General features: G+C 47.5%; 1 protein-coding gene across 2 annotated transcripts in view; it reads left to right on the top strand.

Moving 5' to 3' along the window:
• The window catches only part of LOC143179912 (dual specificity protein phosphatase 10), a 58,952-nt gene extending 42,942 nt beyond the window's left edge, over window positions 1-16,010 (top strand). For both annotated transcript variants that reach the window (XM_076379348.1, XM_076379350.1), the window contains 2 exons: window positions 11,402-11,794; window positions 15,550-16,010. In XM_076379348.1, the coding sequence (XP_076235463.1) occupies window positions 11,402-11,794; window positions 15,550-15,863 (707 nt within the window). In that variant the 3' untranslated portion in view covers window positions 15,864-16,010. The remainder of the gene's footprint in view (window positions 1-11,401; window positions 11,795-15,549) is intronic.
• The last annotated feature ends 602 nt before the right edge of the window (window positions 16,011-16,612 follow it).

The following is a 16,612-nucleotide window of genomic DNA, read 5'->3' as shown; positions in this document are numbered from 1 at the left end:
GGGTTCGATGCGTTATCAATCAGACATATCGAAGAGCATTATCAATTCTTACGTGTAACCTGAGTTCTCGGAAATTTAGCAAGATTTTCCTGGAGCAGGAGGCACATTATCAGTTGACGTTATCGTTTTTATCGACATGGCTTGCCGATGTGCTCGACCTATTCTTATCAGGTCGCGCGTCCGTTCTTTCTCCTTCTCAATCAGGCTGACTAAACACCCGCGTATCGAGCGTGGCACCTGAACGATAAGAGTCCCGATAAACAAGCCGATAAGTCGAATAGACACCTAAGCGCTGAATAGTGCCGAAAACTGTGTCCGAGGGGAATACTAATTCCACTTTTTTTACACACCTGCCGCTGACTATCTCTGACGCACCCCCTGAAAGCGCTCTCAGCACTAACAGCTTACAAATCGTCCCTCCGTGTTCTACTTTTTTGTAACCAACAGAGTCGCATTCATTTCCAGTCGGAAATAGCAGGACTTGATCAGATAAGAGGGGTAGTGAGAGAAAACTGGAACGACTCCAAACTATCTGCTACATCCTCCGGAACTCAGACCAGGAAAAGGGTTTTCCGAAAAAAGACTTGACAGGAGCAGGGGAGACGCATTATCCGTCACAAAATTGGTAGACTGACTCACTGCTGATGCTCGCTGCCAGCTCATACTGTTCCATTCTCTCTTCTGCCTCCCTCGTTATCCCTCGTCATTCTCACCCCTCCCTAGACTTCTTTATCCGAGCATCATCACTCTGCAGCAGCCGCCATTGTGCAATCAGCCTGAAACAAATTAAACGTCGCGACTGCTTCCATCCGAATAAGGGAGGATCCATCGAAAAACACTCGGAAGGGTGATATCGATAACTGCACCATGCAGCCTCGCGAACGTGCAGTCATCTGCACCCAGTTGGCGTTAATTGCACCGATAATTCTTTTTGATCGACGACCCGTGAAGAAGCGGATTAAAGCGATCTTTAATTCCCCGATGGACCTCGAGGACAATGAAAACGCTTGGAAAAAACGATGGTCCTGGCGGCTGGATTAGCTGCAAATTTCCCGACACCCCTTCGGTAGACTGAGAGCCTTAATTCGTCACGATTTGGCGGGTTTTCGATATTAAATTCTATGAACCGATAATTCTAGATGATCGATGGCGTTAGTGACGACAACCGACGCGTCTTTTCCAGGGGTGTTTTTTAATATACTGGATGCTGTCAGTTCGTTCGTTTTGTAAGGATTGCGCGTACGTTGCTTCCCGTTCGCACAGAGGAACCGTTGTTTCGAGAGAAACACTGTCGCTGTTTGCGCGATCGGTCGCATGACTCACGATCGCGTCAAGTCTTGGCGAGACGTTGCTTGGACTTTCGAGCAGCCTTTACGAGCCGTTTCAACGGTCTGTCTTGATACGTTTTCCTCCTCGCCATAAACGCAAATCGAGCGAGAGAAGATTCTTTGTAGCCGTGAACCGAGGCCTTTTGATTTCTCAGTATTCAGCGTTGCTATGTTTAGTTCTCCTAATCTTTGCTAGAGAAATTTCAGAGAATCTTCTTTTTGTTTCAGAATTCTAGTTCGAAAAATATTCCATGAATATTAATAGAAAAATATATACTTTCAATAATTTTTAAATATTCAAATTTTCAAATATTCAAATATTCAAATTTTCAAATATTCAAACTTTCAAATATTCAAATTTACAAATATTCAAATTTTCAAGTACTCAAATTTCGCCAAAAATCCTCTCATCATATGGCCACTGTCCACCCCATCCGCTTTTCCAATAGACATTCCGCACCTTGGACGAGCGAGTAGGAGGAATATTAGTATGCCCGGCGCGTGTTTCTCGTTAAGTGATTCATTCATGCCGGAATCCTTCGTGATGCGTTCCACGCGTGTGTCCGGGACGCGGGTACACGAATTCCCATCAAGCTGGAGGACGCATCATCGTCGCGGCGCCGCATGGCAGGTGGCCCCGTTGCTCTCCGCTTCTCCCGTCGCCTTCAGTCGGTTCCCTTCAGGAAGCGACAGTACATTAACCACGAGGATTACGTGTTCCGCTTTTGTTTTGCTCCTTTGTAAACACTGCTTAAACGGTCGATGGGGTGGAACCGGCAGTCCACTGCGTGCTGGCATTCCTGATACTGGGAACGCAACCCCTTCGATTAGAAGCTCCCATGGTCGATTTGCTTCGAGGGATTAATCGAAAATATTTCGACACCGGTGTAAAACGATACCTGGGTATGGGAGGGCAGGTGCTGTCCTGAGTGGTGGTCGAGTAGCCAATTGATGGAGGGTTGTGATTCGCTTGTTTGTTTTCTCGGATTTTTTTGGGACATGCACAGTAGGCTTAATTTGAATTACTTGAGAAACTTTTCTTGGTCTAGTATACCGTGTTAGGAAACTATGAATGTATGTTTCAGTCCTGATGTGGCAATAATTCTTTGCTTAAGAACAATAGTTGCACTTTGTGACTCGTTTCCCCTGCAAATACCCAAAGCTCCTCGACTAACCAAGAGAAAGAACAAACACATTTTAATTCACAATGGCCACCTTACGTAAGAAGATTAAAGTGAAAAGGATCGGTGCGTAACTCCGCCAGGATCGATGAGTCACCGTATTTAAGCACGCATTTTCCATCGCTCACCCCTTGTGAGTCACAATATTGAAGTAGGATTAATCGAAGATTAATAGAAGATCCGTACTATCAGGGGCGTTGCGTATAAATAATTTTTATCGCGTAAATAATGGGTCTGCCGACCGAGCGACGCTATTATTGCAATAATCGCGAAAAAGAAAAGTGTGGAGCGTATGACTAACGCGAAGATAAACACAGAAATATCGCGGCGCTTAGAAGCAAACACACAATCGATAGCGTGTGTTCTATAAAACTCCTACGACGCTCTCGTTGTTCTATCACCTTTCTAATCCGCGGCTCGATAAAATTAATTACGAAAAAGCCGGCGAGATTTAGAGTCGCTCTATTTCACTTGTCAAGCGAAGGTATCTGCTCGTTTAGCAAGCAGTTTATTAATACGAGGCTCGCGGTCGAAATTGGCAGCATTACGCGTCGCGGGGCATAAAGTACGATTGAAAACAACAAGTTGACAGCAAATGGTTTCCCGCGCTGCCAGCCGGTTTCAAGTTATTGTCACGGCGGCTGTAAACCCTCGTAACTGGACAGATTTACATAGTAGTTGAGTGTTACTTTAAAACGTTAATCGTCCATGAAACACCACCGGGTTGTGTGATTTGCATCCTGGCACAGTTCGCCTGCCCTTCAGCCACAATTTTCCCCATTTTCATGATTCAGCTCAATAGCTGAAGTCCTACGACAATTCGTAGGAGCCTATTTATTATTCGCTGTGTCAAGTAACGCTAAAACTGCACGGCCAAGCGCGACTCTTGAAAATCGTTCTTATCGTCGCGACGTCAGACATTAAAAATACGTTATTCCTTAGTGGCACAATTCTTTCGTGCAGTCTCGAATCGCAGTGATTGATGATTCTTCTGCGAAATACTCCGAGTCTCGATGATCACGAGTTTACAAGAATCCCGCATAAATTTCGCTCTGAATCATGGCTTGGTCGTCGGGGAAGCCAACTCGGAGTGCTAGTAAACAAAAGCACGCGAGTTGTTCGCGCGAGTACGCGAGCGTAATTCAGGGTCGTGGTGCGCTGTGACAGTGACTCATGCCTAACCGCATTGAGCATCGATATCAACTTTTACGTCTCGATGTCCCCCTGGTTCTGCGCCGCGAAAGTCGCGTTTCCGCCGTGCCACGCGACACGTATTATTACTCAAGAGAAATATCTACTAAATTTGATACGATAGAACATTCTACTAATTTCCAGTCTTCAGGTTCATAATTGGGTTCTGCATTTTCGAATCGACAGGAGTACTGACTATTCGTGTTTTTGCTGGCAAAAAACGTGGGAACCTGCAAAAAACGATTGAAAGCACCCACGCGACTAGTTCTCAAACAGCTGAGTAAACAGTCTTCAGTGGGCTATGTGAACCTGTTTTTATGCATCAGGCGGTCTTTTGCAAAGGAGAAAAAATGTATTCTTACTGTTTCCCAGAGAGAGACAGAGAATATGAGCGTAAAAGATAAAATGAAATAGAATATATAACTTAAACCCCTCCTCTCGAGATCGAAAGCACATCCTATTCGCGACATTATCGTTGAACTTCATTCCCCAATACGCGGAGCGCTGGTGAATCATGGCAGATCAAGTATTACTAGACGCTTGACACTCGTATCTCGCGACTCTGTTTACAGTTTGATTCACGTCGATTTCCCTGTCAGTCCTATTTATTACGAAGCAGATGGTGGGATAGACGATCGCTTATTCGCGTCTCGATTCGCGAGTTCGCTCTCGATTACCGAGTCGGACAAGAATGCGCGCAGCCAAGTGGCATGCTTAATCCGTCGTTAAGGATTCACGGGACGCGCGATTACTCTATTTTCTTTTTGTTCCTTTCGTTCCCATTGCCACCGTTCACTGAATAGTCCTCAGCTACCTGCTCACTGTGGCAGTGGGATAGATTGCTCAGCCAGTTTACCTGCGCTAATAAAGTAATCGGTACGATGCTCCTTCAATTACGTACCCAGTATCCAATTCGCTTCTGACTGTTTCGAATGATACAAACTCTAATTCTTCTTAGGTATATTGCGCTTTAATAATGGATACCTTCATTGCCTCATTGATTATCGTCGTAAAGATGAAGTCAGACAATCGTCTCCAGAATTTAAAGTTTAGGTGACTAATTACAAGCCTAACTTTGAACCACATTCGCTGACTAATCGTAGTGAAACGCAATGACGCTGCAGAGCAAACATTATCCCATCCGTTTTTCAGAATTTTTTACCGTCACTGGCCACTGACATCACGGTCTGGAATAAGCGCCGAATGTAACCTGCCTTATGGTCACGCGACGATTGTCTTTAGCAGCGTGGACGTCAATGACAATATTGCATCTAGGCCTTGAGGCACTCAGAAACATTAGGAGAGGAGAGAGACGCTCGTAACGAGATCGTAATAAGCGTTTCTCTCTAAACGTTAGTCATTAGCCTTGGAGGGATTTCCATTCTGCGTGTCGAATCGAATCACTCGCTTTTCTCGATCGATAAACACCCGAGGGTGGCACCCACATCCAGATGCGGGTCCCTGCTGATGATTTCACCTATCATTGATCCTTGACGGGTCTCCGTTCGGAGAGTCACAAAGTCGTGAGCCACCTCCAAAGTCCAATATGAGCCTTTCACAGGTCGAAGTGATTCACTCCATTTTTTGAATTTTTTCAAAATTTTATATATGAATAAATGAAAATATTTTTATCTTGTGAAGTTAATCGAGTTGGCAAGTGAGTGGCTCATACTTAGACGTGTATATCAAACGTTTCCTTTTCCACGAGAAATGAACACACTTGTAACAATAGAAGCCCTGAGGGCAATTTTGTCATCCATCAAATGGGAATTTCCAAAATTCTGCGAATCCACGGTCATCTTCAGAACTGGAAATTCCTGCAAATGCAGCTATAACCGCAGAAGGAACGAGAAGGAAAAGGAAGTCGCTCGAAGCCTCGAGATGCGAGTATAGGGTAAAGAGAATAGGCTCTCCAAAAATTCTAGTCGCGTGGGTTTCGAACGAAATACTAGTCTATAGTCTCAGTGTTTGCTCGACCAGAAAAGGGAATCGTCTTCCGAGAAGTGGACCCACAGCATCGCGGTTGAATAACGTATTTAGAACGATCGTCTGGCGTTTTCTCCTGTTGCGCGTGGATCGAGCGGACGGGTCGTATCGTGGAAACTTTTGTCGTTGTCGTGACAGCAACGACGGTTTCGCGAGCGCTAACAGAGCACGATAAGTTGTAAAATTAGACGGCAGTTTGTGGGCAAATTGCGTAACCGTTCTTCGGCATGGTCTCTCTCTCTCTCTCTCTCTCTCTCTCTCTCTCTCACTCTCCCCCCTCCCCTCTCTCTCTCGCTCTCTGTGTAACACGAATGCAGATCCGTGAATCATTGCGTTCGAGACGCATAATGCCTCGATTTATTTTCGCTCCTCCCGGCTGAACGCAACCTTTGATCTTTTGTTTGAGTCCCGGCCTCTCCCGAGGGGAGAGAAGAGCATCCAAATTTCGGCCTCAAATTGCACTTCGATCGCTGAATCATTGCACCTCGAAGATTCAGTCTAATTTGGAACGGTTTCTAAGTCTTCGATTCCTATCGATAGTTTTGATTCAACTATCTCAGAAAGAATTCCTATTATTTATGGAAAAGAGTTCGATGACAAAGGCAAGTCCGTGAATCATCGCAGCTGACTCCACCGAGCACTATTGAACATAATTATTCAATTATATTCAATTCAATTCAAATTGCAGTCTATGTTCCAGTATCTGTTCGCGCCGAATGTAACGCTCGCTGGGGTTTACTGCAAGCCAAAAAGCAAATCGAGGATATTTGTCCCTATTTCCGTGCCTTTGGATTAGAATCATTTACAAAACAAGAACTTTTATTAAGAGTGTAATGCTCTTTTTCAATCTTACATTTTAATAAGTGAACTTAAATAAGAAAGGTTCTTTTTTTCTAGCTGATTTTAATCCGAAGGCACAGACTTAGGGACAAGTACCCTACTCTCATTATTCTTTTTATTTACACAAAGTCTCACAAAATTGACCTCCATGGCGTCAATCTTATCGCATATCTGTTCTATCCTCACGTTCGGAGCACCGATAACGATCCCTAAAAGAGGTCGTGACCCAGGCTTGGCGGGCCACGGGAGCATCTGTTTTCTGACGCGCGAACTTTCGAGCGTTCGAATCGACGAACATCGTCGATCCATCGAGAGCCGGGTGATTAGGCCGCGTTACGTTATATATTTACGAGCGAGTCGCGCGACAAGGTCGTCATAGGACGCCGCGGAGCGTTGCGTGCCGCTACGACGCGAAATGCACGAAGCACCGCGAACTAGGAAGAACGGAGTCGGAGAGAGACAGCTGATGGTCTGTTCGGCGGGAATGAGCGAGAGGGGCGAGCAGCGTGGCACACACAGACAGCGCGCGCGGCCGAGCACGCTTGTGTGCTTCGTTCGCGAATCGCGTACGTCACGGCGGGGCCGACCAATCGGCGTCGAGCCGGATGAGTCATCCAGTCGAGCCTCATGTAAACTCTCTCGTGCCGCTTAGCCAGCAGTCTCCCGCCAACGAGCAAAAGGGCAAGCGCCGCTTCTGCCACGTATATCCCTCCCTAACAGTTCTCGTTTTGCCGTGAACGCGTGAGCACGCATCGTCAGAGCTGTCGTCGCTGCGTGTGCTTCAAACGTATATCATCGTAAGATCCAGCATCTTGAAATATTCTTCCAAGTGTCGCGAACCGCCAGTGGATTTCGTCTATTGTGAGTGCCTGAGAATCGGGGATTCCTTCGCGTCTCCTATGCGTGTCAAATGGTGAGGTGAGAGTTGCTGGGAATCGTGGAGGGAATCTCACGCAGACAGAATATGAGGATGAAGAAGGAAGCACCGTGCCTCGTGCTGAGGCTTGTTCCTCTGGAGAATCTCGAGCCGTGGGGTAAGGAACTCCGATTTGGTTCTGTTTTGTTGAGCGAGTCATGCTGAGTTTGTGCGTGTGTGTGCGTGTATGTGTGAGTCTCCAGTCCTGGAGACTGGACTCTCGTTAACCACTGGACCGAGATATCATTTACGTTTTTGCCACCCCCGAAGCATGACGATCTTTTTCGCCAGCAGGTTTAGTCGACCCTGCCTCTCATTTTCCGTTGAGCGATCTGAATTCATCTGGAAAGGGCTCGTCCCGCTCGAGTAGACCTTGCTGGACGATGCGAGAAATCTCTGGTATCTTGAGTCATCTCTCCACTCTTACGAGTAGCATTCCAATACCTTTGTGTTTCCTAGAGATGTTGGAGGTAGTCGATCCTCGAGAGGAATCCCATGTTTGGCTTCACCTAGTTATTTATCCTATTAGAAGTCCCGTTAATTTGATCGAGCCGCGTCGCGAACCATCTCGTGTTTATCTTTTGCCTCTATTTACATCCCCTCTGGCCAGACGCCACTGGTGGCGCGGTTAATCACTTCTCGCGGCTAGTTACCTGTTCCATTTGACCAGCCAATTTCCGACGTCAACCGGCGACGACTATGGCAAAGGTATTTCTGTAACGTCTCTCTCTCTCGAGGCAGCGACGGGAGAGCACCAAGTTAGACGAGGCTGCGTACAATCTCTGCCACTCAGCCGATGACTCAGGCCTCCACGGTATCTTAGATTTTAGTGGTAATGCGTGCCCGATGACTCGCCTCGCGTTAATCTCAAGAATGATGGAATTACGGAATCCTTATCCATGGGGCGTCGCGCTCAAACGCGACTCTCCTTTCGTTCCTGCATTAAATCACGCTTCTGATAAGTGGTTATCCGTTGCAACCGCGAGGAATTCCTTCGACACGTCTCGCAGGATTGATAAGACGTTCCCCCCATAGAGTTTCGTGAGCGATGCGCGACGTTTCAGACTTTGGGGAATTCTTGGTAAATTTCTGTTGCCGTGACTCATTGTCGAGACCTTGATCGCTTAGAGTTTCAAGTAACCACTCTTCATTCGTGCGTTATCGACCACAGACGGGGGAAAATATTCTTTTCTAGCTCTGGTTGGACACTTTTATGGGCAGCGTTGCCTGTCGACAAGTGCTATCGTTGCTTGTATCTCTGGTCGATAAGCACGTGACTATCTCCTTTCTTACCCTCGAAAAAAGTTCAAGATACTACATAGTAGAACTCTTTTTCACGGTTAATTCTAATACTCAGTCTGAGCCAGTTCATTTATCAGCTTTGTCTGTTCACCAAAATGGCAGAGTATCGTCGTAGCGATGTGCGAGTAGAATGTGGGTCGCTTCATTTGGGTCATTATGACAATTAAGTTGTTCGAGGTTCGTTGCTCTCGTTTCACAGGTGCCGCACAAAACGTCTCTCTATAACGTCTAACCATGGTAGCTCATCATCAACATATTCTTGCAAATTAGAATTGGTCTCCAGTCGCCATTTGTCTTTCCATTGTTACGTAATTTCTGTTACGAGCAACTGTGAAGAATTTTATAATTCTGTATACTTGTTACGACTTCTTGCTCCAAAGAAATTCCCATTCTCTGAATTGACAATGAGAGCAAGAAGCGCGTGCACTGTGCAAGATCAGCCGCGACAACATTAGAAATCAGGCCAATGCCCTGCGAAGGAACACGCGTGTACCCTTTTCTTAATATGTAATTGCGACCCATTAAGCTTAATTACCGTCCACTGGTCGGAGCAGGGATGGGGTATCGTAATGGTTGATCGCGAACTTGTGACATCGCAATGTACTGTGTACTCTAGCGGGGCAAACGTATTTATGGCGTGACCGTGCTATACCACACGCCCACAACAAAGTTGCGATTTCCTCTGAAAGCAATGCTCGATGCAGGGCATGTCCCCCATCTATACACGGCGCGATTGTGCCACTTTGTCGGGAATATCTAGATCGGAGCAGCCTTGCCTCGCTTGCAAACCTGTCTAGCAGGGAACCGAAAACCGTTACGCTCTCTTAATATCGTCTGGAAGCAACGTCGAAAAGACGAACGAAAGAAATCGCAGCAACAATCAAATAAATTAAAATCGCACGCGTTCACCAAAGTCCACCGATAATGCCTTCCGTTGTCAGCCGTCCAGCGAAATTTACGATTTCCGGTAGAACCTTGATAGTAGGTCACGGAATTGCATTACTGCTATTTATTCAAAACCTTCCTGATAACAGCCTAGCAAGTCGCACGATTCGTAGCTCATTTCAATAGGAAATCGAGCAACTGTGCTCATTCCTAGAAAAAAGTCGGATTCAACCCATAGAGGTTATCGTCGAGGCTAATCTGGATTTCGTTCGAACTCTATCGTAATTACCATAGCGTTTGCATTAGTCAAAACTAAGAGGGACACGTGTCGCTGGTGCGTAGATAAAATAGAAATAACGCAACGGATCGAATCGGTGTAGAAGGAGGGCCTGCTCCCCTCTCCCTTGGCCCTAAAGGAAGTTTCGTAGTGGCGACTGCGGAATAATCATCGGCCGCGACAGCAGCAGCCACGGGGTTGGCGGCCCTGCCTGCGCGACGGCAGGGGGCGAAAAGCGTGACTCATCGTTGAGCCAGGCCAGGCCTCGCGAGCTGCAGGTCAGGAGAGGAAGACACTTTTAGCCCACATTTCTTCCTTGCCCCCCTCCTCTGCTCCCTTCGTCGTTGGCGTTCCTTTATTTTTACCCCGACCGTTTATTCGCGGGTTCTCTTCGTTGTCCATCTCGTTTCCTCTTCGCGAGAGGCTTTTCCCGTTTCCCAGGCGCGCCTCGACGAGGATTCCCGTTCGATCGTCGCCTGCTTAGCATATCTTACACGTTGGTGAACGCTGTTTGCTCATTAATAGGATGTTAGATGGAAGATCCTGTACTCCTTCCTATGGTCTCGCATGGGTACCAATCTAGGGAATTTCCTGGATGAGTTGTAGGGGAATCGAGTGAGATTCCTGTTATGGATCATCTAATCTGGTCATTCGATCTTCTTCTAGTGTTTCCCTGCTGCTCGCGAGAACCCTAGAAATGTTCACTCGTTTCCTCGTCGCGTTTCTTAAGTCTGGAAGACTTTCAAGACACGAGATTCGTAAGACTGTTTCGATAGGGCTTCGAAAACCGCGCGGAATACATACACTGTTGTCGGTGCTCGGGATTCTGCATTCTTCCAAGACTCTCAGAGAGGGAAATTGGTTGAAAAATTGTCGGTCGTTTTCTCTTAATCCCATACCCAGCGGCGAATGGTACAGGTTTAGACGCAGCACGCGGAAGTATGGCGTAGCTACGCGAAAGGTTTATTAGCTCAACTCGCCTCGAGAAATCTCTGCGCACACAGTTCCACGCCTGGTGGGGGGTGAATCGTTGCATTGTCCTGCGGGAAACAGACAGGGAATGGAATTTCTGGCCGTCTCCATCTGTTTCCTGCTCGTGGGTCGTGTTTGCAGACAATTCGAAATTTCGCGAGATTGAGTAAACAGAAAGTCCATGAATATTTTGTATGTTCTAAAGCAAACTCAGAGCCATGTGGGGCACCGTCAACGACTCAGCCTTCTTGGGCTTGCTCAAAAATAAAATTGAAAAAAGGCTGGCTGAAATTTAGCCCCTCCTAGTCTGGGCAAAAGTCAGGCAGCGAGCAGCGTTGAGTGGACGCCACCTGCGCGTACCAGGGTATCGGTGTTTTTACGTAATTCGATACTTGACGCGGCCAGTTCCCACGATCGACCAGTCCCGAAACTGGGCCCCGTTAAATGCCTAACCAAACTTGCAGCTCCCGAAACCGAGACTTTCTACTGAGTCTAACGTTCTTCTCCTCTGCTTCTCTTCTAGGTGGACACAAAGAGTTCCACAGGCGGCACAGGGATCTCTGTGAAGACACCCTACTCCCAACTGGCGGAGCTGGTCCATCGACTGTCGGCGGTTGCCCCAGCCCTGGACCAGGCTGTCCAGTGCTCAGTCTCTCTGGACCACCCACTCCCCAACCCGCGGACATCGATAGCCACCCTGCCTCCCGGGTTTTACCCTTCCTGTACCTTGGCAACGGCCGAGACGCGGCAGATCTTCAACTTCTCCGCGCGCTAGGCGCCACCAGGGTCCTCAACGTCACCTCACAGCTGCCTGGATATCACGAAGAAAGGGGCATTACCTACAGGCAGATCCCAGCTTCCGATTCTGGACATCAGAATCTTAAGCAGTACTTTGAGGAGGCCTTCGACTTTATCGGTAAGTTCTTAAACAAATGCTAGAAAAGTTGCTTCAATATTAGGCATAGAATAACTTTTAAAATTGATACCATTTGAGCGATAGAATGCTCCGTTAGTGTATTTACTCTAAATTGTAATAGATAGAGTAGGGAAGTACCCAAACAGTTTGGTGAGGGGCGACCATCTGCGTTGCTACTGGATAGAGCCAAATCAGTGGTCCACTGTTAAAAGGCATTCATACCTGAATAATATTTACCAAATGGAAACGCGAAATGCGTTCACAATGCGCTTTGGCATTGAGCGAGAGAGCTCACGGTCGATTCATTGACGATTTCAAACCTGTTGCGCATGAATCAACGAAAATACGAGGATACACCAGTCTGTTTGGGTAAATTGCTCTAATTGCATTGACGGTGCAAAGTGTCAGGAGGTTACCGGACGACGTTCGTCGGTGGCTGCGCGTTTAATTCACCGTGAGAGAGGAATACGTTTTGCCTCTGTCGATGAGTAATTCTTTCGGCTGAATGGGTGTGTCCTAGGCCCCTACTCGTCATTGCCATTTGTCTGCGTCTGCATTTCGTTGAAAGATCAGGTTCGCTTTTATGATCAATCGTCTCGAAGTCGCAGTAATGCGAGGCCTTTGATTCGAGATTGAGCTGGGTCGAGGATCACCTTCTGGGACTGTTCCAGGACAGGAACTTCCTAACGGTCCGGATTCAAGGCGCCCTTTATTTCCCCCTATGGAAACCAAGGACTCGATCCTTTGTGACGAGTCGACGGTTAAACTTTCCAGCTCATTTGGGAGCTTGTTCCGAGTTTAGATTCTTTTTTTCGGGGATCCCTAGCCCATTGTTGAGCAGGGAATATTTCTCGAAGAAGAGATATCCAGTACTTCAAATAATGCAAGCCTTAAAGGACGTTCCGTTTATCTAAATATTTATCAATCAGAAGTTAACAAGATAAAGCTACGCTCCCGTTTTCAGTATTACACTCTATCTGTCCTTCTCCCATTTCACGCGAATTAGTTGCATCAGAGCCATATCATGAGCATTTCCGCGGAAGCTCCGATTGAGAGGATTGGATGAACCCTGCTCTCCCAGCTGTCGGAGCGGATCCTCTCGACGATAGCCGTCGACGCAACGCTTGTTTTTCCCTCGTCAGCGGCGTTGCGCGACGCAGTTTGGTGTAACGGAAACAGGGTGTAACCAGCCGTTTCCGGTGGACCATTCACCGCGCGAGGACTAGAAGACGAAAGGCTTCCATTCATGAAACCATGAGTCACTGGCGCGCGCGCGCGCGCGCACCAGCGAATGCACACCAGCGAATGCACACCAGCGAATGCACACCCGTGAATCCCCCTTCACACGGGTGCCCCAGTCCTAGCTCGCACACTCGGCCTCTCTTCGTCCCTGTCCTCCGTGTTTACTGCACCGTATTCTGCCCTCGTGCGAGCCTGTGTGCGTAACGAGAGACGAGCGTCCTTTACACGCGTGTGCGCGTGTTGATGCGTGCACAGAGTGTATCGGGGAGCAGCCCTACCCGAATGTGCAACTGGTGGAATGCTGTACCTGGCCAACCGTCCGACACCGTAGGGACTGTTGCGTGAAATGAAGGGCACCTTGGTGCGTTGACCGTTAAGACGTCTCCTGGTGGACGAGAACAAAGCAACTGGTGACTTCCACCCTTTGGGCTTTTTTGTGCCGAACCATACAATCTATAGTTCTTATTCAAGGGGTGACTTCTAAGAAATGTACTTTTAATGTCTGGAATTAATGCGGTTCGGTCTTTGTATACCTTTCATTGAGGAAAGGGGAAGAGTGTACACTTATGGTGGTATAGAATCGTGGCAGCTTTAGGATAGAGGGTTGCGAGGGGTTTAAGTATGGGCTTGTGAACCTGCGCTGACCCTAACTTAGTAAATATTGAAATAGAAGGTATTTCTATGTCGCGCTGTTTGTCCTTGCGAGGAGTAATTGACAACAATTATATAAATATTTATCTGATTTTTGTTCAGTTACATCGGACGAATTCCATAAGCTCTACATGATCCAATTTCCCCAGGATCTCTCAGAATTGCGCAGCGAATGCTATAGTTTCGAATCTTCTGAGAATATGAATGTGTCGCTTTAATTTTAACCTTTCAGAGAACGACGGGACCCTAGGGGAAAAAGCAAACAAAGTTGGGGCAACAAGTATGCCCGATTTCCCGGAACTCGATATCGTTTTCGGGATCGCGACAGGTGTCGCAGCTTTTTGTCATTATGCACACATGTGCCTTCTGTTACCAAAATATATCTCTGCTCTGCCCCCAGCCTCTTCTCTGCTCATTTGCCCTCCATCTTTGCCCCCTTTTCTCAGTTTTCTTAATTCCTCCACCCCAGACATCATTTCTTTTTTCGCTCAATTTTTTATACTCTCCCTCATAGATCAATTTGTAACGTTCCCTCTTACCCGTTCTCCCTTTACCACTATCTCGATCCCCTCCTCGATTTTCTCTCTTGTCACTTTCTCCGTCTCTATCTAGCCATTCGTCAACCGTGACTCATAGCAGATGCCAGCTCTCGCGGCTCTACGCAAGTAATTCTCACACGCACAACGCTCTGTCACGGGCGTTAAAGCAACGTTTAGGGGCCGATGCACCACCCCGTACATCGACTCGACTAACGCTTACCTAAACTACTTCGATTACGCGACCCCTCGATGCACAGTAGATAAGATTCGCTGTGCCTCTTATCTCCGTTCGGCTACTTACTCGATTAATCGACATCATTGGGACTGGGAAGGGAATATTTTTCAAAGTGTCTCGTATAATCCGCCTGCATTAGAAGGGTTCCTGCACTGGAGTTAATTCATTCTTGCGTAGCGAGACTTAGAAGCTTACTTCAGGGAAAATGATTTAATTTCAGATTTTGAAAGGGATCTACCTACTCTTCTTTTCTACAGGCTGTGTCACAGCAGTTTAACACACATTCGAGACCGATGACCCACCCGTTGGGTCAGGACAAATAGTCCTCGTTAACCGAGGGTACATTTCATGTTTGTGTTTAGAAGACTGTTATCGATCGCTGAGTCCTAGCAATTTTCTAAAAAGGGCGATAATTTCCCGTGCAAGAGTAGAGCACAGGTAAGCACACGTGCACTTGCTCAGCTTTCATGCTCTCTCTCGAGCACGTACACGTAGTTCTGTCGCGGTGTTAACAGAGGATATACGGGCGCACGTCGCCATGACTCATTGGCGATACGGATAGCGTCCCCCATGTTACGTAACCGAATTGCCTGTTTGGGTTACGCGACTGGCTTGTTTGGCCGTTTATAACGCGATCTCCGCGTCATCCGAGCGAGTTGCACGGGGCCGGATGGGTGGCACCGTTGTGTTCCCTCGTCCGCGTGCCTGTAAATCGCCTCGTAGAAATTCCGGATGACGTAGACCCCAGACACGTCGATGACCCTCATCTCCGACCACTTTGTGTCGCTCTGGCCCACGCAATTCGAATCTCCTCGGCCCAAGTGAATTAGTATAGACCAGACTTCCTTTTCAACGATCCTGTATACCGTTACGCCTACTTAGCTGCTCTGTCCTCTTTCGAATACTTTGGGTGGAATTGTGTTAAGCTCTAAGTTAAGGAAAGTGGGGAAAACAACCCCTTTGTCGTTCTAGGCTACCCTCGTCGAATCTCAGATTTTCGATCCTATTGTGCTAGATTTTGTGTTCTAAAAACCCTTGGCAAGAAAAACTGGCGGAAAAATATCATGGTGTAATTGGTATTTTTTCAGAGGAAGCCCGAAAAGCCGGAAGCAGCGTGCTGGTGCACTGTCAGGCCGGAGTGTCACGCAGCGCAACGATTGCCATCGCGTACATCATGCGGCACAAAGGCCTGTCGATGGTAGAGGCGTACAAACTAGTGAAAAACGCGCGACCGATCATCAGCCCGAACCTGAACTTCATGGGCCAGCTATTGGAGCTGGAGCAAGGGTTGAGGGCATCTGGAGGAGTGGCCCCAGCCCCCGAGGAGCCGAAGAGCTGCCACCAGTGTCGCTGGTCGCACCAGCAGAACAGCGAGGAGGTAACGTCTGGCTGCAGCGTGTGAGAAGGCGCTTGAATGAACTCGACGTCGACCTGGTCCCCTTAGATCGGGTCCACCAGAGGAGCCAACGATCGCGAGACTACCCCAGGCGTCCCAGGACGCCTCGGACCGAAACTTTACACATATCCTGTATATCCGCGCGAATCGAAGCTGTTCTTCCTGTTCCTGCCGCGAAGAACTCGGATCAACTTGCTGAACACGTGCCTTGGCGATCGCCCCTTGAAACGGGAAAGGCTGATTTACAGAGACAGTTTTATTTCTATTCAACGGATAACTTATTCTCAAGCGTGGAAGGCGATGAGAGCTCGGTTGACCGGCTGGGCTGCGAGAAGATCGCGGAGATAATCGATGGTACTAGCCAGCGCGCTTGAGCTGTGTTCCTCGAACAGGCAATGCGAGCTTCGCGTCACAAATTATTTATTTCGAAGGGACAGACAGAGAAAGATGTTCACGCGGCGCAAATCGATGTGGAAGGTGTACTTACGCGACAGTGTTCCGTTCTGAAAAAGATCGATGATTTCTCTTTCGTGTAGACTTTGGCAAAAATGTATCTTTCGTTTGATTTTACGAATCGTGTTCTTTTTTCTTTTGTGGAAAAGTCAATGTGTAATGTCTTGGAGAAAATGGTTTGACGTATTTGTTTTTTCTGTTCGTTTTGTTTTTACGAGTGTATATCTTTTTAGCCGGCTTTACGCAGATTGCGTCGTCTGCGGTCAGAGAAGTCTTTGTGAGGTACCTTGGAAGAGAAGTAT

The sequence above is a fragment of the Calliopsis andreniformis genome, chromosome 5, assembly GCF_051401765.1.
Source record: "Calliopsis andreniformis isolate RMS-2024a chromosome 5, iyCalAndr_principal, whole genome shotgun sequence".
NCBI lineage: Eukaryota > Metazoa > Arthropoda > Insecta > Hymenoptera > Andrenidae > Calliopsis > Calliopsis andreniformis.
This window is presented reverse-complemented; position numbering and strand designations above follow the sequence as displayed.